This window comes from Brachyhypopomus gauderio, chromosome 15, assembly GCF_052324685.1.
Source record: "Brachyhypopomus gauderio isolate BG-103 chromosome 15, BGAUD_0.2, whole genome shotgun sequence".
Taxonomy (NCBI): Eukaryota; Metazoa; Chordata; class Actinopteri; order Gymnotiformes; family Hypopomidae; genus Brachyhypopomus; species Brachyhypopomus gauderio.
The window spans coordinates 6,143,091-6,170,806 of NC_135225.1; the positions used below are offsets into that span (position 1 = coordinate 6,143,091).

The window sequence follows — 27,716 nt, forward strand, 5'->3', positions numbered from 1 at the left end:
TAGAATTGAGCTGTTTTATCAGAGATATTCAGAAAATACACATTAGAGATGATTTCAATAAAATCATAAAAGTGATTGTGATATAATAATGCTAAGTTTGAGTCCAATGACTTTAACCCGTAATTTTTATATAATTACTGTGTATGTATTTATGTATGTAATTTATGTATGTTAACCCCACATACATAAATTACAAGTCGCGTGTGCTCCACTAATTATGAGGGGCCGGTCTAAACCAAAAATGCCAGGGACAATTTTTTGTCCCAGTCCAGCCCTGTTGGCGGCCAATAATCCTCTTGTTAGTTCACTGGTTGTTTCTTGGACCACTGCATACTGGGAACATCCAATATGGCCTGCCATTTTGGAGATACTCTGATCCAGTCACAATTTGGTCTTAGTCAAAACTGTTCAGATTCTTGTGCTTGTGCTTCTTGTGCCAATTTGTACTCATCCAACATATTAACTTCAAGAACTGACTGTTCCTTTGTTGCCTAATATGTCCCACCCCTTAACAGGTGTCATTGTAACGAAAAAATTAATTAGTTGTTTAAAATAAGTTATTCACGCCATCTGTCCTTGATGTAAATGATTATTCTCTGCATTTTGACCTCCTATTTCTAGCGACAGTTGTGTAGACCCTTCAAGGAGATATTCTCTCATTTTCTAGAGTAGCACCCCATAATGGCCAATTGTTTTGAAACTTTACAGATTCGCAGAGAATTTTTAAGAATCCATACCGTTTATAAATCATCATGATTGGTCAATTAAATCTGTCAAATGGTTAGGTTTTGCGGTTAATCTTTCATTTTATGGTATATTTATGGTGGCTCAATGATGCAAAGTTTCAAATTTGAGGATACTAAGATATATTTTTCTAGTGTATACAGGGCCTGCTATTGACTAAATTCGCCAAACTCAATACACAATCTACAATACACTATAGTAATCATATATTTAAAAGAGCTGTGAAATTGAATTAAAATTTAATGAAGCATTACTGAAGTATGCGAAATGAACTTCACAAAGGGTTAATCTGCATATGTCGGTCAAAATTTTGATCATTATTAAGGTTCAGACTTTTGTGAATATTTTGATACCAAGATTGTGGCGACAGGGTGAAAAACTAGGACTAGTTGGCAAAAGTAGTTTTCGCATATTATGCAAATTGGCGAGAAATCGAAGAGCTTAATGTAACATCTGACCTCTGTTTGATTTGAGCTAAATAATGCATTGGAAATGCAATCCTGTTTCTAAGGTTTATGGTGTGGGAAAAAAATCACAAAAAGGTTAAATGCTGAGTTATAGCGCCACCATTAGGTCAATGAAAGACCCTTTACTTGGCTGAGTCATTTCACATCTGCTGCAACTTGTTGCGGTCTTTGCAGCACGTTTCGGTTTAGCTGAGAAAAATAATGAGAAGAGGACAAAAATCCGAGCGATTACAAAAGGATTTCAAGTTTGAAGCCTAAGAAAGCAAGCCAATTGGATACAAAGGGATGTTTGTGTAACTGAATGAGCCCTTTACTGACGAATTATGCAATGCCTATTAGTGGGGTAATGGTTTTATGTTCATTAAGAAATTCTTTCGCGGATTGGGTCATGAAAAGGGATTTACATAATGACATCTGGTGAGACTGCCCTTTAAAACAGGGTCTTCTGATCACATCCAGGGTCTGGTAAAACTGCCCTTTAAAACAGGGTCTTCTGATCACATCCAGGGTCTGGTGAGACTGCCCTTTAAAACAGGGTCTTCTGATCACATCCAGGGTCTGGTGAGACCGTAGTGTCACTGTGAGGTCTGCGATTCTGTGTAAAACTAAATCAAATCATGAGTTCTTATCCGCTACCAGAAGGATTCTCTGAGTTCGAGGTGTTTGCACTCGGATCTTGTCTGCTCGTGGAGGGTAAGAAACAATGTTAATGAATAATTAATTTGGTTTAAATGACGGCTATGACGATACATCTTAACTGAATGAGGACTGTATGTATTCAGTCAAATGTGTAACTGTTCGGATTTACACACAGTAAAATCCTCAGACTGCGCTATAAATATCTAAATATATATGTTGTCTTCCAAAGGTCTCCTTGGATTCCTCCTGAATGCTGTCACCGCTGTTGCGTTCCTTAAAATACGGGAATCGCGGACTCCGAGTAACTTCCTTGTGTTCTGTTTGGCATTAGCAGATATGGGGATTTCTACGAATTCCACTGTGGCCGCATTCTCGAGCTTTCTGAGGTGGGATTTTATTGACAAACGTCTAAAGGCGTAGAGACATTTAAAGGAAATAACGTGTATCTGTTCTCACGCGTTCAAGAGAGCGCGGTTGGTATGACATCCCCTTGGGTCCATATAAATATTTATATGGCCCCACTCCTTCGTCTACATAAACGTCTGCTTTAGCGTTTGAATGAATGAGGAGTCGCTGTCAAACTAGCCTAAATAATAGGCCTTATATAAAACAATGTCGCCTCCACTCCTCGGTTTACTTAAGCGTCACGTTAGCGTGAGCCAAACGTCATGGTAAAGCGTGAATAAGGACAAGACATAAACAATACACGTCATGTTAAAGCGTGAATAAGGACAAGACATAAACAATACACGTCATGTTAAAGCGTGAATAAGGACAAGACATAAACAATACACGCCATGGTAAAGCGTGAATAAGGACAAGACATAAACAATACACGTCATGGTAAAGCGTGAATAAGGACAAGACATAAACAATACACGTCAGTACTCAGGCGTGGCCTCCGTGACGTCCGCCCCTAGTGCACTTGTAAGAATGCACTTTGGAGCAAGTAATTTTGTTTAAAGTGCATGTATCTGTTTTCTTAGTTTTCGTTTGATTTTGTACACTGAATTTATTAAAATTTATAGAGTCCTTAGTTAATCAATACATTTTTCCATGTCCATTAAACTGAATCTTACTCGCGCGCTAATCTGGAACATAAGTTTCCACATAGTTAGTTGTGATTTGCATCCCAATCAAACTTAGTCCTCCGCATGTACCCATCTATGCAGTGAGCACACACACACACACACACACACACACACACACACACTAGTGATCACACTAGTGAGCGGTCGTACTACTGTCATATTAATAACTTTTTTCACAAATCAAACTTCTGTCAACATTAAGGATTCCATGCAGTGCAGACATCCTCCAAGTTTGCAGACAGAGCGAACACGTCTGTAGATGTACCAGACGGCAGGTCCATTTGGCTCTGCACTACACAGTGCTGCATATGGACTGTTCTCACACTTATCCCAATATCCTGTTGGTAGGCCACAGTTTAGCTTTTAATAATAGCATCCCCATAGAATAAATCAAAAAGAGGATAAAACACACAGCACTTGCACATTTGCATGGTGCCAAAAGATTTATTTTGTTTGTCCTTGTATCTGATAGTGACTAAAGTACTTGTCTATCTTCTGGCTTACATATAAATCTGATTAGTCGGCAAAGTAATATACAGTTGTGATCAAATTTATTCAACCCCCACTGAAATAAAGTGTTTTGGCCAGTTTGACATTGATTTTGATCATTTCAGTCATCTTATTTACAATTATATCAAAGAGGCACTTATAAATTAGACAAACATAACATAATATTTATGATGGAATAACCACAAATGTCTTTACTGTGCTCACATCATTATCAGTTTTATTCAACCCCCTATTGGGTTTATTTTTTAGTACTTAGTACAACATCCTTTTCCAGTTATGACAGCTTTCAAGCGTGAAGCATAGCTTGAAACAAGTGTCTTGCAGCGACCTATGGGTATCTTAGCCCATTCTTCATGGGCAAAAGCCTCCAGTTCAGTCACATTCTTAGGCTTGCGCACTGCAACTGCCTTCTTTAGGTCCCACCAGAGGTTCTCAATTGGATTTAAGTCTGGTGATTGCGATGGCCACTCTAGAATGTTCCAGCCTTTCCATGTTCAACCATGCTCTAGTGGACTTGGATGTGTGCTTCGGATCATTGTCCTGTTGGAAGGTCCAACGTCTCCCAAGCCGCAGGTTTGTGACTGACTCCATCACATTTTCCTCCAAGATCTCCTGGTACTGAAGGGAATTCATGGTACCCTGCACACGTTGAAGCTTTCCTGTACCATTAGAAGCAAAACAGCCCCAAAGCATAATTGACCCCCCGCCATGCTTCACAGTAGGCAAGGTGTTCTTTTGTTCATAAGCCTGGTTCTTCCTTCTCCAAACATAGCGCTGGTCCATTGTCCCAAACAGTTCTAATTTAGTTTCATCTGACCACAGTACACTGTTCCAAAACCTTTGTGGCTTGTCCACATGACTTTTGGCATACTGCAGTCGACTTTTCTTGTTCTTTGGAGTCAGCAAGGGGGTGCGTCTGGGCGTTCTGGCATGGAGGTCTTCGTTATGCAGTGCGCGCCTTATTGTCTGAGCTGAAACTTCAGTGCCCACATCTGACAGGTCTTTTTTCAGTTCCTTAGCAGTCACGCGGGGATTTTTCTCCACATTACGCTTCAGGTAGCGCACAGCAGTCGCGGTCAGGATCTTCTTTCTGCCACGACCAGGTAACGTTTCCACTGTGCCCTTTAACTTGAACTTGCGAATGATACTTCCGATAGTGTCTCTTGGAATATTTAACAACTTCGCAATCTTTTTATATCCATTGCCATTCTTGTGAAGAGCAATAACCTCTTCTCTTGTCTTCTGGGACCATTCTCTTGCCTTCACCATGCTTGGAAACACACCAGTAGATGTCTAGAAGGAGCTGAGTATCACAGTCCTTTTAAATCTGCCTAATTGGTGCTTATCATGCTTGATTGCTGCTCGTTGACATCCACAGATGTTTTCAATACCTGATGGAAAACACTGGAATGAACCTCTGTTCTTAGGAGTGGTAGTCGTAAAGGGGTTGAATAATTGTGTCAATGAAGAAATCACAAAAAGGCCATTTAATACTTTATGACAAAAAAAATTGATGCTATCTTAGTTGCATTTAGTTCTTTAACAAGTCCTTGTAAGATTTCATTATGAACACAATTACAAATGTGCACTGAATTCCATAAAACCCTTCGCAGCATTGGGGGTTGAATAAATTTGATCACAACTGTATGTTATTGCTGTGTTTGTGTTTTATACTTTATAACAAACCTATAAATTTTTTTTTTAATGTGTGACTCGAACTAACCATCATATGTGGAACAACTAACCTCACAGATACTGGCCCTATGGTTCAGAAGGGTGCCAAACTCACGGCTTTCATGGATTCCTATCTGCCCTTTCCAGCATCCACTTCATTGCAGCCATTGCTTGGGACAGATACCACCAATACTGCACCAGTAAGGCCAAAAGATAGTAATTATGTGCCAAAGATAGTAATTATGTGCATTGTCACAACACTCAATTTCAGTTTAATTGACTTAAATGGCTGTTATTTAACAGGCTTTTATCCATCCACTAAACAGATGCTTTTAAACCATGGCCCGTTATTCCACATACGTTTTTCACAAGTTTCAAGGCAATGTACAATCACCTACCACAGACCTTCAGATATTGTATTGTAATTTTAACCAATGTTTCTACTTGCTAAAAACCTAGAAGTGCTAATGCTGCATAAATAATAAAAAAGACACATTTTTGTTGTTTTTCCTTATTAAGGGACAAAATTGCAGTGGACTCGTGTCATCACACTGGCTGTCTTTATCTGGTTCTTTGCTGCCTTCTGGGCAGCTATGCCTCTGATTGGCTGGGGAGAGTATGACTATGAGCCACTAAGAACCTGCTGTACTCTGGACATAAGCAAAGGAGACAGGTACATTACAGGTCACAGACTGGTTGCTAAAATGTATAATTTTTTTTCCTTTTATCCTAGAGATTTCTTCTATTGCTGGCATAAAACGACACAGTGTACAATTTTTGTGTTGAACATGTAATCTTATATGCATATAAGTGCATTATTATTATTATTATTATTATTATTATTATTAGTAGTAGTAGTAGTAGTAGTAGTAGTAGTAGTAGTAGTAGTGCCATTAGTAATTGAGTAATTTTATTTTAATCTTAAAATACATTTAAATTTATTTTGATTTTCCATCATATCATAAATTAAGATCCTAAAAAAATCACAAAATAAAGATGAATGCTAAATCCAATAAGATGATCTTATCCCTTTCAATTAGGAACTATGTTTCCTATGTGATCCCAATGGCCATCTGTAACATGGGCATTCAAGTGCTTGTTGTATTCTCTTCCTACCAATCCATTGGTAAGAAATTCAAGAAGACGGGCCAGGAAAGAGTAAGCTATTTTCTCTTTTGTGTAGTATAAGCATTTGTTATATGAACGTGGCATCATGATGGCCTAGTGTTGTGTAATCAAATTACTCATGGTTCTTGTGGAGATCTGAAAGACCTTTATGCCTGGAAGCACAAAGGCATCTTACTAGAGTAAATCTATTATATAACTCTTAACACAATCACATGCACACAGTTTTTGCTGGCTAACAAATAATCTGTCTCACCCTTCCAGTGGAGGTAATATTTGTTTTCCTCACACTTGTGACTTCTACCAGAAGCTTTGGTGTTATTGCTGTTCCTAGGAACACACAATTTTCACTACCTCTACACATTTTGCTACAGTTTATATATGAATGACAAGAAGTCTGATCACCAATGACATTTCTGGTTTTCACTGCTAGTGAAAATCAGGAGGCTGGTGTGCAGCTATCTGGCCCTTCTGAGCATTCTGTTGCATCATTATTAGTAAAACATCACTGTGCGTGTATACGTAGCCAGCAGACATCACCGGGCAACTACAAGTGACAAAGAGACGGTTGCCAGGTGATGTAACTAACTGAAAGGGCTTTTTCAAGGCTAGTTTTCAAGTCTCACAATAATGCAGGATGTTGGCCTTCAAGTCTCACAATAATGTAGGATGTTGGTCTTCAAGTCTCACAATAATGCAGCAATGTTGGCCAATATCCTTTACAAATCTCAGCATCAAATGTTATGTATGTAGATTCTGTAAGATGAACTATGAGATGTGTGCCTGGCAACCTCTAGACTGCAGCTTGAATTCTTCTTGTGTTTTAAGTACTGAATTTAGAGGACAACTGTTTGAAACCCAAACAATAATTAATGTCACATGTATTAAAGCATTTTTTATATATAAATGTTTCGTACAAAATGTTAGGCTATTTAGTACCTTTTACATTTGACATGTTTTGTTTATTATTTTGAGCATGGTCGGTTCGTAAAGAAATAACCCTCCACTACAGCATAGTTTTTGAGGATGAATCTTTAGATATATTTCCCGTCTCCATAGTTCTTCCTATTTTTCTTCATCCCTGCTCTTATGCCCCGTGTCCTAGACAGGGATGTAACAGTGACCATTTCACATATCAGCATCATATCAAATGGACATCAAATGACATCATATGACAAGGACATCACATGATATCATATGACTAGGACATCAAATTATATCATATCACTAGGACATCACATGACATCATATCACTAGGACATCAAGTGATATCTTATGACTAGGACATCACATGACATCATATGAATAGGACATAATATGACATGACATGCAGATGAACCCCATGACTAAACGGATGATGCATGTTTTCTATACACAGTTCAACTGTACCACTCCCTTGAAGACTCTGCTGCTCTGCTGGGGCCCTTATGGGATCTTAGCCTTGTATGCCACTGTGAAAAATGCCAGCCTTTTATCTCCTAAACTTAGAATGGTAAGAATAATACCAAGCTTCAGTTCATTTATTATAATTTATTTTGTTTGTATTTCCAAAGAGCATGTCGTTTTTTATTATGCGTTTTTTTTTTTGTCTTTGCAGATTGCTCCCATTATGGCTAAGACTTCTCCCATCTTCAATGTCTTTGTTTATGCTCTTGGAAATGAGAATTACAGAGGAGGAATCTGGCAACTTCTTACTGGCCAAAAGACTGATGCTCAAGCCATTGAGGACAAGTCCAAATAAGCCAAATATACAGGTAACCGTATTTAATATTATGCTCATTTCTGTGCAGCGTGACACATGCACAAAGAATATTATATTGTAGATCCATGTCTGGCATAATTTAAAAACAAGTCATTTCGGTGGGCATGGGGGGAAAGTAAACATAAACAAACGTATACAATTACAACACATATACAATTCAACATTTAAAATACATGTGTAGAATGAATTTGGACTCATGACCTTAACATCATCGTTCCTGGAAGAGAAGCTTCTAGAGATTCCCCACTCACACCACATCAGTGCTCATTAATTAACCATCAGAACAGGAGCTTTACTTAAGTATGACTGAACAATTAACCTGCTACATATGACAGAACTGCTTATGAAAGCATCACATCATAATGCAGGGAATATTAAGGTACAAGTGAAAATAATGATTCTAACTTGATTAAACATGCAATATTTATAAATATTGCTAGCATACTCTCAAAATGAAGTAGACGAGTGACATTTAGAAGCCCCGAAACAACAATTCTTCATGATCCATTTCCTCAAGACACAGTAGAATGAAAAATGGCTTCCCACATGCTTGTCTTCCTCTAGCCACATCTCCCACAGGCCGTGTCCTGAACCACTGAAACATGGAAATATTTATCCAAGAAAATTCACTACATGCTTAGTTCCTTCACATGAAAATCAAAATCTAAGTAGTAAATTATTATATCTTTTGAATCCAAAATGCTTACATATGGCAACATTTTAGTGGCAATGAAAATATGCATGTAAAATATCATATACTTGGAACTAAATGGAACTAAAGGTAAATTATTAGAATGTAGTCAGAAAACCGGCATTGCACACATTCCTTTTATAAAAATAATGATCCTGTTCATCAGGGGTGGGACACATTTTCAGCCCGGGAGTTTCATGTCCAAATCCGGCCCAAAATTATTTTTCCCTCCCAATCGGCCCAAACTAGAGACTGACATGAGCCGGCCCATCGGGAATCCTCCCGAATCTCCCGATTAGCCACTCCGGCTCTGCTGTTCATATAAGAAAGTAATTCACACTGAATCAATTTATTCTAAACCACATGCTCATCCATTTAGTCTTATCATATGAGATCTTTATAATGCAAAAAGGTTAGAAAAATTATGTAGCATTTGTCTAGGAAAGGATTTGTTCCGGTGATGCTAGGGCCATGTGGTTTTGTTTATGTTCCTGTTTGAGATTAGTCTCCACTCCTGCTTATATGGGCTTTTTATTTATGGTCTTGTCTACCCCTAATTAATTGTTTGTATACACCCTTCATTTTCCTGTCTGTATATGTGACACTACTAGAGTATCTAACCATGTCTTGTTTCCTTCCTTGTATCCCCTATGTTAGTTTTATGCCCTGTCCCCATGTCCTCTGGTTATATGTGTCTCCCAGCTTTATGACCCTGGACTGGAAGAACAACAACAACAATGAAAACTGAATTGCCCTAAATATTCGCTGCTCTAATGTTTGTGTTCTGTCTCAGCACATTCCTTTATACACATCCTCAAGGGATATAAATCTAAGCACTAGCAAATAGATGGAGTTTTGTGGTAAAAGGCCATTTGTGGCAGAATTTATATCTATTCATTTTTTCTGTGAATAAAAAAAAAACTCATGTCACAACATCTGGGATTGTTATCAATAGTATAAATACCAAACACTGTACATGAGAACTGTATTGTATTGATGAAATATTTCAATAAGCCTATATGGACACAAATTATGCCATTTATGTAATCCTAAACTAAAACTGTATTGTTATTTACAAAACAATATGTGCACGTGACATCTGTGTGACACCATTGTGTGTGATATAATGTCTGTATTATGTGTGATATGTTCGATTGTGGGTGTGATATAATCTGTATTATGTGTGAAATGTTTTGATTGTGTGTGTGAGATATAATGTCTGTAGTAATGTGTGTAGCTGCATTGCTTTCTAAATCAAGTTTTTCTATGATTTTAACTTTTTTTTTACATTTTTATTAATAACGGTAATAGGCATCTCTGTCACTACTCAGTTGCTGTTTACCAGGCCTTCTCAGAGAACATGTTTTTCCAAATATTGCCTGAACTTTGGCAGGGAAGCAGTTTATTCTAACCAAAATAAGCTCAATCATTGCTCCTCTAAAATTGGTTATCAAGCTGATTAACAGAAACCTTTTATTTGAAGAGTTTAGTAATGTTTCATAACTGTACATACAGTATAAGTGCATTTACAGTATATTGATTAGAGCACAATGGTTATATGGATATTCAAGTATTTCATGAGGGTTAATGCACAGTAAACTTTGTTATAATCTGAATGTGAGGTAACACTCTTCAGTCAAAATGGGTGGTATAAAGAAATAACAGACTGTTATTAAAATCTTTTGTGTGATTTTAATGACTAGAACGTATAAATTGACTATAACTATATATCACCTACTAATGAAATGAAATGTGCCATATTTGTCAATTGTGATTTTTCAACGCAATCGAAATTTGTCCTCCACATTTACTCATCTGTGCAATTAGAACACACACACAAACACACACACTAGTGATTACTAGGGGGCTGTGGTGCACACATGCCCAGAGCTTTGAGCAGCCCTAGCCTGGCGCCCAGGGAGCAGTTGGGGTTAGGTGCCTTGCTCAAGGGCACCTCAGTCATGGCCTCAGGCCTGGGAATCGAACCCACGACCCTCCGGTCACAAGACCAGTTCCCTACCACAGGACCATGACTGCCCCATATACAGCTTTAAATCACCTGTTAAGAGTCCTCCAATTCATGTTTATGATGTAACCACTCTTTTTCTAAGATGAGTTCAAAGCAGGGGGAGGGGTATCAGATCTTTATATGGCAAATCTTCATTGACCCAGATGTTCATGCAAAATATAATGATCTGTCTTTTGAAAGAACATGATCAAGAGATTTTCTTGTAAAAGCTCCCAGATTATAGAATATTTACAAATGACAAATTTGACATTTTCCCAATTTCCTTTATCACCTTTTTTCATCACTAAAGCTTATAAACTTTACAATAATTTAGTGCCAGAAATGTACTGTTCTCTCTAGATAACAGTGTCCAATAAGGTTAGGTTAAATGGGGACAGCGAATGGTGCTGTAGTCCTTCACACACACTTCAGTGGCATTGACATCACAGAAAATAGTCTGTAACATCACAGAGCATTAAATTAATCTTGCTCAAACTGACTTCCAATAGATCACCGTGAACACCAAGAATCCTTGTAAAGTATAACCCTGCGATCTACTAGGTCATCGTGTGGTTTTAAGATCAAAACAGACAAATGCTTTGGGGGCTTTTTGGTAGGAATGATGAACAGATAAGAAAGAACAAGGTCAGAAATGCCAGCTAGTTACACATATCATTCTCTCACAGAAGCCCTGGTATCTCCTATAGCCTGTCGCTTTTGGACATTTGTCTGAATATATCACACAGTCTAGCTGGTCCTGACCAGACAGTGACTGCAGCAGCAACGTTTGACTGAGGAGTCAGCAGACACTGCACTAAAGCCTCTGCTCCCCTCAGATCCCAGATCAGGGGGAACAGCCACACTATCATTCCTTTTGGGATTTGAACATAGAGCTCCCCAGAAATGCAAAACTTGTTTTGATAGCAGGATCATTTAGACATTGGTATTTAAACATTTGAACTTTAAAAAGCATTTCCACTTTGTCAAGAGTCATGTGACTTTTGGTCAAAATTAACAAAATAAGGTTTATGCAAATGGCCTCAATGCATGGACACTCTGTGTTCTTTGCCTTATGCTTCACCAAATTCCTCTTGGATATATATATATGTAATATTAATGTATTAATATGTTATTCTGATTGGTACACTTGTGTTAAACTATAATAAACTTACAAGTGTTTATGAATGTTAGGTATTTGTGAGTTATAATTTCAAACAGGGGAACTTTTTTACAATATATAAAAAAGGGATGTTTACAATATATATCTGAGTTTCTCTAAGAACCAGCTTTAATTGTAATGGCAAGAGTACATTTAACCTAATGCTTTTGAAATTAGCTTACTTACTTTTTTTAATGGTGTCCTTATTTTATCTTTGAGTTAAAATAACTTTAAGGGATTACTTCTGTTGAGTTTACACTTTGTCACCAAATATATGTAACTGTACCTTTTAAATCCGTGAAGCTAAATGATGCAGTACTTGGAATAAACCTCTAGATGCCACTATTGCTCTTCTAAAAAGGAAAAAAAAAATTCTGTTGGAAGCGAACCATTTTTGCAGGACATGGCGCCAGTGATCGGTACACCGAGATGCGCTTTCAAACATCATGTTCAGCATTCGGGTTTATATCATTTACATTTTTAATCACGATTAAAAGATTAAAATAGTTTTGAATTAAACCCAGATCTGCTATGTCCTTGTCGTTGAAGTCTTCTAAAATTAAATAGGTGTTAAAGATCAGGCTCAAAACGTAAAGGTGCCGTTGTGATATTATATTGCACCCTTGATATCGCTAAGTAATTCAAATGGCTCGCTAGACTAGCTAAGATATTCTGTGGGTATAAAATCCAATGGGGGGAAGTTTTGCTTTTTGATCTTTTAGACGGTGTCTGGGCACTACGAAAATGTGCGGTAAACTATATGGAAGCAGGGAGCTGTCCGCTTCTTTGTGGTACTGAAGTTCAGCTGTAGTGGTTGATTACTGGTTACTTACGTTTAACATTTGCGAACCTCAGAAACACTGTCACAATCGCTCTCTGTAGTCCTACGCTAAGCATAATAATAAAAAATGTTTAAATACGTTTATTTGTGTAATCGTATATAATTGAAACTCGTTTTACATGTATTGTGTTTTAAGGGGTTTACTTAAGTGAAACATTGGCTCCACAGTTGCATGCAAAATATTTTTTCTTTGAATTTTAAATAACACCTCAGCCTTTCAAAATAGTTTTACTTCTCCATATACAAATAAACGCATGGTCTAATAATCGCAGTTATATGAACAGTTAAAGATCACAGAAACCTCCATTACCTAAATCTCAAAAAGACCCGTAGGCACTCTGGTTAAAGTAAGGTTCATGTTGCCTGTCCGAAGATGTTTTGCTGTAGCAACGTCAAATCGTCTTTATACGTCAAGGAAAAACATCACAGTAGCTCTTAAAATAACAAAGATGTGTTCAAAACAAGAGAAACATTAGAGTATTTTTGTATAATCAGTAATGATTATTATTTCGCAAAAGCTGTGCGTGTTTCATTTGCTCATATTCTTTAATTTTAGAACAGAGTACTCATCACTTATGACTCCAGAAACCCCAGAGGATGTTATAAAAGTTAAACATACGAATATGTAGGCTATGTCATATCTTTAATAGATTTGCTTACAATGTCAAATCATCAAACTTTGGCTCTTGATGTAAATAAGAATGTTCCTGAAGTATCGTGAAGGAACTGTGCCTAAGCGTTTATAAGAAAATGTATCAAAGAAGATTGCTTTTGGTGCTATAGCGTTAAATTATCTTAATAAATCCGGTATGTAGGGGAACCACTTGGGGGCAAGCAAGCATTGCGTCACATTCCTGGAAAAAAGGAAGAGCGTTTTCAGTGGAATCAACATGCGAGTGTTTCCCCCCCATAACCGTGGAAACAGTGCCGAGTTTGCTCAACTGAGATGCTGGTATGCTTTGCATCCTTTCAGGTAAATTAATTTATCAAAGTGAGAGTTCTTACTCTCTAAAAGACAACTTTTGGAGAATGAGTATATGAGTTTCTACCCTGAGCGATTTTCTGTTTGTTTGTTTGTTTTTTCACGTAAATTACGGTGTATGTTGCAATGAAACTATTTTAGCTGACGACAAAAAACGGACAACTCAGGAGAGTGAAAAAGCAAGTGTGATGAAGGACGGCAGCACGCGCAGCAAGAAAAAGTTGTTCATCTGAGGCTTGATTGTCCAGTGCGTCAATAGGAGAAGAGCCAATGTACCACGGAGCTCCACTTTCTGGAATAGCACATCATAGAAAACAATCTTACCGCTTTGCGTGAAACAAGAAAAGTTTGTGAAGCATGGCTACGGAGGAATCAACGGGCATGGCGCGGTCTGCCGCGGTGAAACTATCCGAGATGGGCGAAAGAACTAAACAATTAGGCAATGTTATCCAGGACCCTGAACGACAAAGAAGGATCGTTCTAGTGATTGTATGTGTGGCACTTTTTTTAGATAATATGCTTTACATGGTGATCGTACCAATTGTACCAGATTATTTAGCCCGTCTAGAGAGAGAATCAGAGCACTCCCGCGAGGTGATGCATGCAAATTCCTCAATGAACTGTACGCAAAACCAGTTTGAAACGGAAAACTTTGATTTGCAGATCGGTGTTCTTTTTGCCTCCAAAGCCATTTTGCAACTTATTGTAAATCCTCTGACTGGAACCTTTATAGACCGTGTCGGTTACGACATCCCTCTTTTAATCGGACTTTCTATTATGTTCGTTTCCACTTCTATTTTTGCCTTTGCTGAAAACTACGCAACTCTGTTTGCGGCACGCAGTCTGCAGGGTCTTGGGTCAGCCTTCGCAGACACTGCTGGGATCGCTATGATAGCAGACAGGTTCTCGGAGGAGACGGAGCGAAGTCGAGCCTTGGGCATCGCCTTGGCTTTCATCTCCTTCGGGAGCTTGGCGGCGCCCCCCTTCGGCGGGGTGCTATACGAGTTTGCGGGGAAGCGCGTCCCCTTCATCGCCCTCGCCTGTGTGTGTTTAGCTGATGGAATTCTATGTTTGACTATTCTCAAACCATTTTCCAGCAAGACTAGAGAAAATATGCCAGTTGGTACCCCAATCTACAAACTAATGATTGATCCCTACATAGCAGTGGTGGCAGGGGCTTTGACAACGTGCAATATACCCCTCGCTTTTCTGGAACCCACTATTGCAAACTGGATGGAGGAGACCATGGACGCGTCCCAGTGGCAGATCGGACTAACCTGGCTGCCAGCTTTTTTCCCTCATGTTTTAGGCGTCTACATGACGGTGAAACTGGCAGCACAGTACCCACATTTACAGTGGTTCTATGGGGCTCTTGGCATGGTTATAATCGGTGCCAGCTCCTGCACTGTGCCAGCATGTAAAAACTTCGAGCAGTTAATTATCCCTCTATGTGGCATTTGTTTCGGTATTGCACTAGTGGACACGGCTTTGTTACCCACGCTTGCGTTTCTAGTCGACGTGCGCCATGTGTCTGTGTATGGTAGCGTATACGCGATTGCGGACATATCCTACTGTGTGGCTTACGCACTGGGTCCCATTGTGGCCGGTAAAATAGTGCATGACCTCGGTTTTGTGCAACTCAACCTGGGAATGGGCCTCGCCAACGTGATCTACGCACCGGCGTTACTTCTACTGCGGAACGTGTGCCTGATGAAGCCGTCTCATTCCGAGAGGAACATGCTGCTGGAGGATGGAGCTACAGGTCTCTACGACACCATCAGGATGGAGGAGCGCCAAGGCAAGGGCGAACCACGCAGCGCCGCTGCAAACCGTGTGCCTGTTGACGAGCACGGCAAATCATACTCTGAATATGAAACATTTCAATCTGAATGCATATAAAAAATGACCCGCGTTGTTTAACGTTGGGCCGGTTTCCCGGACGCATATTAAGTATTAAGGGTGAATAAGATCTCGCATCAGTGGAACCCCGGTGATGACACGAGATTATCTATCCCAGAAGAGCCTTAACCTGTGTGTGGAAAACCATCCTGTAATGTTGTAGCTCAATCACATGATCGCAATCCTTTCAAAGCGGTGCAAACTGAACAACCGACAAAACGTACTAAATACACTGGATAACTCCATAACTATATACACTACTTCTCACAGTATTATGACTAAATTACTCAACGTTTTTAAGAGGTTTGCCGGTAAACAATGCTTGCTGTAAGAAATCATTTCAAGAGCCTAAGTGTATGGATTTTCCCTTAATTTACCCTTTATGAAAAACGTCTGTAATGTATAATAATTAAAATGCATTCAGGGATATAAATAGCCTACAGTGTAAGTGCACATGTGAAAATGTGCGTCCGTGTATAAATATGCTTAAGCTACTGTTTTGCCAGGTTTGTGCTGCTATAAGTAATATGCAATATCACTCGACACTTTCATTGATTAAATGATGGATCTGATGTGTGCGCTACCCTATACGTCTCCACTGTCCGTGCCATGTAGTTTATTCAATTGTTAGTGTATTCTGGAATGCGTCATAGTATATAATAGTATATCAACATAACTTGTATATAATGTGTATATTAAGTGTACATAATTAAAATAATATATTGGGACAACCTTTCCCCACGGCCATGGACCTTGTGTTTTTCCTTTCATTTAGCTGCATTTGCTACTACAAAACATGGAACAGAAAACGTCTTGCCCTCTTTCGACATACTGGTTTAAATATAGTTTCGTGCGATAATGACGTTTTGTTAACCAACTATGCAGTCCCTCAGGATAACAGATGGCACCTCTAATGGATTTTAAAGGAAATTCACCTAGCACGTTCACAGGTGGAAATTAATTTATAGTATATACTACATCAGTTTCAATGAAATGTGTTTTGGACAGGCCTTAGCTTAAACATTTAACTGGAAGTGGAGAAATCAGATTTAAACAGACTGTCTTGAGGATTGCCATTGCCCACACATTAGGAAAAATGTTCGTAAATGGTCAAATCGATTAAATTCGCGCAAATCGTTCACTCTCGGGACGTCTCAAGCGTTGATCCGAAGTAAAGACGAAGAAAGCTACGCTAATAAGAATTCACTGCATAATAGAACAAATATCACTAACAAAATAATGAACAGAAAAGTTGCTTTATCATTGTTTAAATCACGTAAAACCTCGTGCAAGCTGGTCCAGAAGGAAACCCCGCTCTTTATGAGGTATGCTGGAGAAGCACAGACGACAAACGAGGCACTCCACGCGTGGACCTCGATGGGAGGAGCTTTGCATGGCGGGAGAGGTACCAAGGTACCAGCATCTCTACGGAACCAACTCCTGTCCTTCAATGGATGCGAGTAAGGTGCAAGTTACGCTCTGCAAGTTTTTTTTCAGTAACAGCCGTTTAAGAACATTCGAGAGAAAATTAATACGCATAATCTCGGGCTCTCCAAGATCTGATCAATCTGGTGAGTACAGACTATTGATAAAGTTTTCATTTTAAGTTTTTCTATTTAGGCTATCCATAAATTGTTTTACCTTAATGACAACTATGCATTAATGCCCAAGAGAAAAGCCAGTTTTAATCGTATTCTTTGTTCAGGCAATTCGTATCAGTAGCCTATATCTTGCTGTTTGTCTTAGATTCCTACATAACAGTTCAAACTGAATAGTAATTAATTAGACATTAAATTAACATCGATTATTTAAATGGATACATTTTAATGTTAGTATTTTAGGGCGCACACGTAGTGTAGAAAATTGACTGGCTCTGGAAAAACTTTTCTTTGAGAAATCTCAAGGCTTCATTTGCTCGACGATCATCTGTTCCAGAAGGCGTTGGACACAATATCTCATTTTCTCTTCTCTTGACTGCGTCCGGAAGTTTGACAATGCCAGTTTTGGAAAGGCAACCATCAAGGGACCAAGTGGATCAGAGTGTAGTGTATATTTATCATTATCTATTATTCAAATAGCGCTTGTAAGCTTCAATGCATACTGTAAAATGTATGTAATTTAAATTATTGTGAACTTTTAACGTTTCAGACATTACTGAAATCTCACAGTACAAAATTAAAGATGCTATGACAGGGCTAAGCTGTTTGATGAAGTTCTGTTTAAATATGTGAGGACTATCTAATAAAAATGAGTACAATTGCAGTTGTTTCATATTTTGTCCAAAATAACACCTTGCCAGTCTTTGACAGAAATAGCAGGAATAAACATTTATGACATGAAAGATTTACCACATGGTATGATACACCATAAAATGTGAATTATAAGACATTTGTTGATTTATGAGCAAAATGTGAACACAGACAAGACCTACTTAATTAATGAATTAACAGCTTTCTCTGTTCTGTAATATGACTGCTTCAGTGCTGTCAGTAATGTTCTGCTGTTCTCTCATTAGGGTCTTCCCAAGTTGCCAGTTCCAGCCTTGCAGCAAACACTCGACATGTATCTTAGGTGTATGAAACACCTGGTCTCAGAGGAGCAGTTCAAGAGGACCAGGGACATCGTACAGAAGTTTGGAGCACCTGGAGGACTAGGAGAACTACTTCAGGAAAAGCTACTGGAAAGGAAAGAGACTAAACCCAACTGGGTAAGGCATTTGGAGCTATTCACATCTTGTGCTAAACATTTTCTGTTAAATGTTCTTCTCCATGAACTCAACGAGATTGAGACATTTTCTCTTTGCTTATGTTTGTTCTGACCTTAAGATACTGATATTTGTGAACTTTTTCAGAATTTATTTTCCAAGGTAAAGTGCAACCAATATTAGACACATACGTTTCTTCTTTCTCTGATGTAATAGCTGTCAGTCACAGGCAAATTTGAATTTGGAGGTTCCACAGGAGTATTTCCTTTATTTTATTTTTGTTAAATATGCACAATTTGCTGTAAGAACTACCGTAAAACAATAAAAAAAACAGTTCATTCTGAAAATGTGCATTTGTCCTAATGATCGCCCAGGATGCTTTCATGTTTTTCATGACTCAACATCCTTATCCATTATAAAAATGTTTTACATGTTTACACTTTCCTTATGCAACACCTGTATAAACATGCTGCAGTATAAAAAAGGCCCTTCTGTAAACGTAACCAATGCAACTTTTTTGATAGCACATAAAAGTGTTCAAATATTTTCATTTCCTCAGGTATACGACTACTGGCTTGAAGATATGTATTTGAATAACAGACTAGCACTACCTGTCAACTCTAGCCCTGCTATGGTCTTCCCTAATCAGAACTTCAGGGCTGAGAGTGACACACTCAGGTATTGGTCCCTGAGGCTGGAGCTGGGAGCATTTCCATTTTGACTTCAGAACTTAAAATATTCCAATAGAAAATAGTTGTGATTTTCAACCCCAAATGAATGTCGAAGTTCTAAATCTAGATGGAAGTGAAATGGAAATTATCCCACCTTTAGTAATTTGTATATCGTCATTTATTACACTGACTGCATCCATAGAAATAAATGATGGATGTTTAGCATGTGTAGAAAATGTTACATAAAGTATGTGTATTGCATGTTTTCATCACATCAGCTGGTCAGTTTCATATGTGTGGTTTATGGAGGGAATCTTCATGCTAGTGACAATTTGCTAATAAGTAAATGCATAAGTAATACTGCACGTCTTAACACATAGACGGCTTACAGCCTTAACACCCTAAATCAGGGGTCGGCAACCTATGGCACGCTGAGGCATTAACACTGGCACGCGACACGCAGGACGAGCAGTGACGGACTTAGCAATTTGGGGGCTCAAAGCGAATTTAGCTAGGGGGCCCATCAACATTAATATGCGAGAAATAAGTCAGCTAATCAGGGGGCCCCTACTGTGGCCTGCAGTGGGAGGAGCCCATGGCAGTTGCCTAGCCACACCTCTATGCAAAGAACGCCTCTGTGGACGAGTGACCGCGCGACTCCGCACACCTCGCGCGAACCTGCGCGAGCGGCGGAGGCGTTTATACTTGGCGTTCGATCACGATATAATACTTAATTTGTGTCCATTTACACCCCCCCCACCCCGCCCCCCCGGTCAATAATTTAAACTCAACCCCCCCCCCCCCCCCCCCCGTTCCAATATTATTTGTTGATAGTGGCACACTCATTCATTGACTAGCCATGTTCAAGTTGGCACTCCATGTCTCAAAGGTTGCCGACCCCTGCCCTAAATGGTACCATCATTAGTAAAAAATGAACTCTGAACACATTACCAATAGACAAAATCTAAGCTATTTTAAAATCTAAAATTACTGTTTTTCAGACAGTAAGCCTTGACTTCACTAATCTTGAAATGTATGATTTTAGCCCTTTATCAACTTTCAGAGTGTATACTGAGAGTGTACACTCTCTGAATACATCAAATGGGTAGATTGAAACACTGTGTAGCTTCATTAACATTTATGGCATTTGGCAGAGGCTCCTATCCAGGATGACTCACATATGTATCAGTATGAAAATACAATATTCCCTGAAAAATAAAACCCAACACTTTGGTGTTACTAGCACTCACACTTGACCTACCAGGTGAGCTACAGAAGAATCCCAGTGTCAGATATTCCTGTTTCATGACATTAAATCAGCAAATTGTAACCCAGGATTATTCTAGAACTGAACATTCTAATCTTATGCCACTACAGGAAAATAATTGTAAGTCTTCCTTTAATAATTCCACGATTAAGCTCTTCTCTAGATTAAGCTAAGCAACATCCAGAACCAATCAAGAAACCAACCAACCAATCAAGAAACAACCAGAAACAATGTTCTACACAATAGGGGTTTCTTTATTGACATACATTTAAATCTTGTGATTACACCACTGACCAGGCAATGTGATAGCTGCTTAAATAAGGCACTTAGGAGAGGCAGTGGAGGTGTACTGTAGAGTGATCTGAGGGGCAGTGCAGTTTCTGGACCGAAAAAGCTTGAATGGCATTAACTTCACACACATTTCTTCTCTAACTGCACGGAGATGGTCAGTTATTTTATTTTGAAGGTTTAGTGTGAATCACAGTTGAAAGCCGTGTTCTTTCTTTATTCTCCAAAAGATTTGCAGCTCATCTAATTTCAGGGGTGTTAGAATACAAGTGTCTACTTGATGGGTAAGTTCCATCTTGTTAATTTTCTTTTAAACAGTAATAGCTGTTTGATTTTATTCTGGGTATAAACATTGCAAGCTGTTCCATTCATTAGGAACAGCCTGGTCTTCTGTGTGAGAGTCTGCTCAAGCTGTGTTTTTGCAGGCATGCCCTACCAGTGGACTACGCCCGGGGTCAGCTGGCCGGGACTCCCCTGTGCATGGATCAGTACTACAGGCTCTTCACCTCCTACCGTTTACCTGGACCTAAAACAGACACCCTGGTGGCTCAGGAGAGTAGCGTAATGCCAGAACCTGAACATGTCATAGTGGCTTGTAAAAATCAGGTATGGCCATAGTGCTAAGACACATGGGAGTCTTTGTTGGGTCCATTTGTTGATTTTGTTGTTTCATTTAATTAGATCTAATCTAACAAACAGCCTAATGAGTCCAAAGCACCTTTGATGTGGAACTCTCCTGGGTATTTTATTTCCTGTTCTACACTGTAATTAATAAGCAAGGTCCTCTAACAGGTGTTTACTGTTGACTTAATGAGGATGGTTGCAAATAATTTTTATGCTTGAGCTGTTTTTAATTATGCAAAAGATGATGCCTTAAAATGTCATAATGAAAAGTTACAGGCATTCATTAGGAAACTACACTTTCACTCTAAATGGCTATCAGTGTGCTTTATGTGATGTACCTTGCATCACTGTTATGCATCAAGTTATTAAAGTAATTCATTAGTTAATTCATAATTAAAGAATTACATAAACATGATATTATTTTTGTCAGTTCTTTGTTCTTGATGTGGTCATCAACTTCCGGCGACTCAGCGAGAAAGACCTATACACCCAACTACAGAAGATCAAGAGGATGGCAGACAGTGTGGAGGAGTGCCTGCCTCCTATTGGATTACTCACCTCCGATGGCAGGACAGAGTGGGCGGAGTCTCGTAGCATCCTTGTTAAAGGTCAGAGGCTGAATTGTAACCACACTTCTCTCCTGATTACTGAAACCCAGTGTTCTTGGATCAATAAAATATGAAGAGACTTAAAATTTACATCCATTTATAACTTTAAAGTACAAAATTTATAATTTGTTTGTCATAGATGTACAAGGACTTGCTGACAATTCATCAACCAACAACCAACTGTACAAGCTATTAAAGCATGCTGAATATGATCTGGTGTAGATTCTACTAACAGGGACTCTCTGGATATGATTGAGCGCTGTGTGTGTGTGGTGTGCCTGGATGAATCCAGCGGCATAGAGCCGAGTGGCACCAACCGAGCCATGATGATCCTGCATGGAGGAGGACTGAACAGGAATGGGGGAAACCGCTGGTATGACAAACCTTTGCAGGTAAAGCATCTATTTGGTGCATGAAATAAAGAAATCTGCATTTGATGGCATGCAGTTGCTCTAAAACGTGTGACTCTCAGTTCCTGGTAGGTGCGGATGGGTGCTGTGGTGTTGTTTGTGAACACTCGCCTTTTGAGGGGATCGTGCTGGTCCAGTGCACTGAATATTTACTGAAGTACATGTAAGCCAAGGAGCATATAAAGTTTTGTGATCATCTGCACCTCCATTATGTGTTTTGTTTTGATCGGTGCATGACTATAGCAAGAATTAAAAGGTCTAAGATGTACTGTGTCTTACTGATTTAGTTAATACACATAATGTCTTTTATATGATCATGAAATATGTTTTCAAACGATCTATAATTAGTGTCTGCAAAATGAAATTGTAATGACTTGTAAAGAAAAACTCTATTGGACGCACCACTCTCATGCAGAGGTTTCCAGTACAGTCTTTAAGGAGTCCAACCAGCAATGTCCGGTTTGAGAACACTTGAGCAAGGGAATGAGAGTTTGCCTGGCAGAATGAATATTGTAAAACTGGATTGCTAGAGGGTCCTTGCACATCCAGAGGACCAGGAGATTTCTAGGTTTCCTCAAGCAACAGACAATTAGTTATTCCATCATCTAGAGAGGGTGAAATATTGCAATAGCTTGAGGGCCAGGTACTCCTTTCCTTAATAGCTATAGGTAATTGCTTACAAAAATTGTTCAGTGAGCTACTTTAAGATACTTTATTTACTTTAAAATAAATGGCAAACAGTAAGGGAATATGCTCCATGTGTATGTGCCACTCTTAGGATGGGCAGCCCGTCCAAGCTGGTGAGGGCAGACAGTGTGAGTGAGTTGCCAGCCCCAAGACGTCTTCGCTGGAAATGCTCACCAAAAATCCAAGAACTCCTTACTGCTTCAGCAGATAAACTGCACAGGCAAATCAACAAAAACTATTTGCTTTGATGTTCATAGTCAACATCTCTGCATTGTGGTTCTTTTACAATAATACAAATGTATTTGTTCTAAATTTGTCTATTTTTTTAGGCTTGTTAGAAATCTTGACATGAATGTCCACAAGTTCAACAGTTATGGCAAAGACTTCATCAAGAAGCAGAAAATGAGTCCTGACGCTTATATACAAGTAGCTCTGCAGTTTGCATTTTACAGGCTAGTTTGCCGTTTCCACCTCAAAACAGTTACCCAACACAGAGAGACACACCACACTAAATCAGACATCTACCCCATTCCTAGATGTCACAGAAGACCCGTGCCAACATATGAGAGCGCATCGATCCGACGCTTCCAGCAGGGCAGAGTGGACAACATTCGTTCTTCTACTTCTGAGGCTTTGGCATTTGTGAAAGCAATGACAGATAAAAATACCAGTCTGACGGTATGTTATTATAATGGAGCAGATTTCATTTTGTTGTTTTCAGTAACTGTTAAGCCTCATTCAGAAGCTACAAACATATATTTTTTAATGATCTATTTGCTTTAAGGCTGACAGCTTTACATCATGTTACTATGATTTATTTAGGATGCTGAGAAGATGGAGAAGTTATGGAATGCTATTAGGGCACAAACCCATTATACAATCTTGGTAAATAAAATGGAGGCTGCTAAGCAGAATTACCTTTTCTACTAAATGTGTATATTCATCAATATATGACGCTGTTACATCATTGTGAATCTGTGAATTCTGGTGCTTTTTAACAGGCTATCACAGGGATGGCAATCGACAATCACTTACTTGGACTGCGGGAGATAGCTAAGGAGCTCAACTTGGAGGAACCAGAGATTTTCACAGATGAGACTTATATCATTAGCAACCAGTTCATCCTCTCCACAAGTCAGGTACATAAGATAAAAAAAACTAGGAAAGCCTTCATTACACAGAATATTTCCACACAAATGTCACAGGCATGACATTTGAATTCATTCAGACTGGCAAAAAACGCCAACCTAAACGAAGCTAATGGAATTTACAAGAACATACATGATTATATTTAGCACAAAAACAGTTTTTCACTGTTTAAGACTTATAGGTTGCATTATAGTCAATATGTTAGCTATATCAAATACATTTATATTTTAAACATATTGAATTTACAACATAAATATTGTATAACAAAAGTGTTTTATCATGATTTCTTCTCTAATGGTTAAGTACAGAAACATGGACCTGTGACTTTATTCAAAAACTGTTCATTAAGTAAACCCCACTCATACTGCCCTATCTGATCTTCATCTATCTTGCACATAAATTTGAAGAGTGCTTCTGCTTATCCAGATCTTGACGTGTTAGACCCCCAGAATTATCCCCCTGGGTAAGCACAGGCCAGCTACTCATCAGCAGAAGAGTATAGCAAGAGCCTATTTTATGCCCTGTTTCTGCTATCTAGTGTAGGTCAAATGAAGATCCATCATGGATTGTTCAAGTTTCACACAATTCACAGTAGTTAGAAGAAACATTTACATTATGATAAAACATAAAAGAAAACCTTTATATTAATGAATGCCCCTCTGAGCCTAATGTTAGCCTTGAGAAAATAAGTTACTTTTTAATGGTGCGTTCTTACTTGAGGCACTTAACTCCAGTATCTGTAAGTTGTTTATGTTAAAATGTTATTGATCTTGTGCTGCATTCACTATATGGCCAGTTTACTATATATATATATATATATATATATATATATATATATATATATATATATATATATATATATATATATATACGATTTCGCCCCTCCATTTTTACCAAAACATTTTGCAGGGTGACTATAGGAATATGTGCCAATTTTGTGAGGTCATACTGTGATGTTGGACAGGAAGGGCTGGAACACAACTGACAGTCAAGATGATCCTGAAGGTTTGAGGTCAGGACTCTGTGCAGGACTCTGAAGCACCCCCACACCAAGAGTTAAACCAGGACCCCATTCTATGCACAAGGCCACAGTCATGCTGCAATATGAAAGGGATATGTGCTATTAAAAAAATTACTACGACACTGGAAGCATAGCTCTATAATATGTCTATGAATGCTACGTGATTAATATTATCCTTCACAGTCCAAAAAAGAGGGGGCCTAGCACAAACCCTGAAAACCCCCAGAGCACTATGCTTCCTCCATTAAGGTTTACTGTAGGCATTCTGGTAGGCAGAGTTCTCCTAGCATATGCCATACCCAGATTAGTGTATTCCCCTGCAGAAAAACAATTCTTCATGCCTGAGAACACATCTCTACAGCTCCAGAGTTCAGTGGCAGCATGCTTTACACAACCCCAGGTGACGTCTGGCATTGACCATATGAACTTAGACCTGTGTGTAGCTGCTCTTTACACACCTGAACTCTATATTTAAGAAGATATCCATATACTTTTAGTCATATAGAGTTGCTAGCTAGCTAATAAATATGAATTTTGTCTTTCGAAAAGCACCTCCTGTTTGCAAATCATAAACAAAATAAATAAATGAATATGACAATGGGCATATAATAGGCTAGATTAATATTTAAAGTGATCACAAACATCATGGATGTCATGTACATTGCACATTACAAGCCAGCAAGTTAGATGTAAAACTCCAATCAATCAACACACCCCCTGGCTAACATTATTGAAAAAAATAATTGCTGAATGTAATTCACCCAGAGTTACTACTTGTAACTACCAAATTACATGACTAATGGGGGAACAACAATCACTCTTCAGTCAATAATGTGTTTATTGTGGTTTAAACCACTAACTAGCCTACTTGAACTAGTAGGTTATACTACTAATTTAGCTGTATCGTCCATTCTGGAATCTTTAATTCTATGAGGCATATGTGGACCACCAGGCACACTCCAATAGCTTATCATCTAATAGCATGATCTTTTCCATACAGGTCCCCACAACTGTGGAGATGTTCTGCTGCTATGGCCCTGTGGATCCTAATGGATATGGAGTCTGCTACAATCCTCAGTCAGACTACATCATTTTCTCTGTTTCCAGTTTCCATGACAGCCCTGGGACCTCTTCAGATATGTTTGTGAAAGCTCTTGTGGCGTGCCTGGGGGAGATGCAAGATCTATGTCGCATATGTAACACTCATGCCAAACCACGCAAGTCCACAGAGAGTATGGAGCACGCTTCCCACAGAGTGAAGAACGGGGGGCGAGAGGCATAGCACACCTGAGAAACTAAGTCACCTGTAATTTGGCAAAGTATTTTTTTTATAATTTAGACATTGTATTTAAATTAATATCAATCTAAATGTGATGGTTCAATAATGTGTAGGAATAGGCCTAATACTACCACCACTAGAAATCTGCATCAAGAAAAACTATAAACACCAAGCTATATATTTTGAGTTGTCCACTGTGCACTGATAAGTGTCTAAGAGAAATGTGTACGTCTCTGTGTGTCTGAAATGAAAAGTGGATCAACATGTGTTACATAAGCTCCTGAATTGTTTGACTATTGTAAATGTCTGTATGTGAGTATTGAGTGTCTAATTTTAAATATGCTCAACTAATTAGCTGTTTGAAAAAAAATAAACTAATATTTATTACCACAAACATTTGCCTACTCATCATAGGCTACAATATGTCTTTCATGGACATTTGTAAAAATTGTCTTATATGAGCTCATCAAGTTAAGTGACCTAGCTCTTACCTGAAGTCGAAATCGATCTTCAGTGCTCCAACATGTCTGTTTGATGAGACACTTTGGCGTTACACTAACTGTGTAGACCAACACTGTACTAGAAAACAGAGGGCCTATCCTGATATAACACACAGTCCCCACATTACACCCTGCAGTGTGTCCTGATAAAACACACAGTCCCCACATTACACCCTGCAGTGTGTCCTGGGTACTTGGTAGTGAAAAACGTTCAAGGTGTTACAATTCCGAATACCACTGCTTACCATAGCCATCATTTCTAACTTCTTTGCTTTACTAGCTAAGTATTTATGTAAAGCTGCAGGGGGAATCACTGTAATAAAGTTTTTCATTGTTTCTAAACACATTTTGTCGAGTTTGTCGACCTTTACCTGTTGCTAGGGGACAGGAGGCACGTGACCAATGGCTGCCGCGCGCTCGAGTCAGTTGGATGTTTTGTTTGTTTGCGTTTTTGCTGTTGGTAATGTGTAATGATGGGCAAATGAAGCCTCTTGAAGCAATGAAGCTTTCCAACCATTTGCTTTGCAAAAAGGTTCATTACTCGAGGCTTCATTCATCACTCACTAGTGACATCTGCTGGTGAAACTGTAACAGCCTCGTCATTCAGTTGGATCATACTTTCAACAATGTGTAAATGCAATATTGTCACAAAGTTTCCATCAAACTCATGTTTAGTAACAGGAGAATCAATTAAATCATACTTAATTGTCATGTTTTAATTATTAAAATGATTTGTAGCCTATCTAATCCTTGACCATTAGTGGTTGTGTTGGGTTTTCTTGTATGTCATGAACGTATTTGACAATGAAGATATGTTGTACTTTACTATATTGGGAATTGAGTGGTTGTTGAGGCAGACTGAATATTTTGAGTTAGAAACTGATTTAAAAAAAAAAACAAAATGTGTTTTAAATAA

At 38.7% G+C, this 27,716-nt stretch overlaps 3 protein-coding genes across 6 annotated transcripts; all 3 read left to right on the forward strand.

Annotated features, from left to right (window-relative positions):
* The first annotated feature begins 1,356 nt into the window (after positions 1–1,356).
* Positions 1,357–10,319, forward strand: rgra (retinal G protein coupled receptor a). 2 transcript variants are annotated; one of them, XM_076975323.1, is made up of 8 exons: positions 1,357–1,904; positions 2,080–2,236; positions 5,204–5,325; positions 5,645–5,798; positions 6,166–6,283; positions 7,629–7,742; positions 7,848–8,004; positions 9,361–10,319. In XM_076975323.1, the coding sequence occupies exons 1-7, from the start codon at positions 1,829–1,831 to the stop codon at positions 7,989–7,991; spliced, it is 885 nt and encodes a 294-aa protein (XP_076831438.1). In that variant the 5' UTR covers positions 1,357–1,828; the 3' UTR covers positions 7,992–8,004; positions 9,361–10,319. The 2 variants fall into 2 exon arrangements, with proteins under 2 accessions (XP_076831438.1, XP_076831439.1); XM_076975324.1 differs by having other exon boundaries at positions 5,273–5,325.
* A 3,255-nt stretch (positions 10,320–13,574) lies between these two features.
* slc18a3a (solute carrier family 18 member 3a) lies at positions 13,575–16,302 on the forward strand. Its single transcript, XM_076974881.1, has one exon. The coding sequence runs from the start codon at positions 14,051–14,053 to the stop codon at positions 15,590–15,592; it is 1,542 nt and encodes a 513-aa protein (XP_076830996.1). The 5' UTR covers positions 13,575–14,050; the 3' UTR covers positions 15,593–16,302.
* A 414-nt stretch (positions 16,303–16,716) lies between these two features.
* Positions 16,717–27,276, forward strand: chata (choline O-acetyltransferase a). 3 transcript variants are annotated; one of them, XM_076975469.1, is made up of 15 exons: positions 16,717–17,163; positions 17,528–17,634; positions 18,108–18,299; positions 18,856–18,974; positions 20,753–20,806; positions 20,948–21,128; positions 21,577–21,754; positions 21,977–22,146; positions 22,227–22,327; positions 22,943–23,071; positions 23,181–23,303; positions 23,388–23,529; positions 23,674–23,736; positions 23,853–23,990; positions 26,022–27,273. In XM_076975469.1, the coding sequence occupies exons 1-15, from the start codon at positions 16,920–16,922 to the stop codon at positions 26,301–26,303; spliced, it is 2,223 nt and encodes a 740-aa protein (XP_076831584.1). In that variant the 5' UTR covers positions 16,717–16,919; the 3' UTR covers positions 26,304–27,273. The 3 variants fall into 3 exon arrangements, with proteins under 3 accessions (XP_076831584.1, XP_076831582.1, XP_076831583.1); XM_076975467.1 differs by having other exon boundaries at positions 23,181–23,529; positions 26,022–27,276; XM_076975468.1 differs by having other exon boundaries at positions 17,531–17,634; positions 23,181–23,529; positions 26,022–27,275.
* Positions 27,277–27,716: the final 440 nt, after the last annotated feature.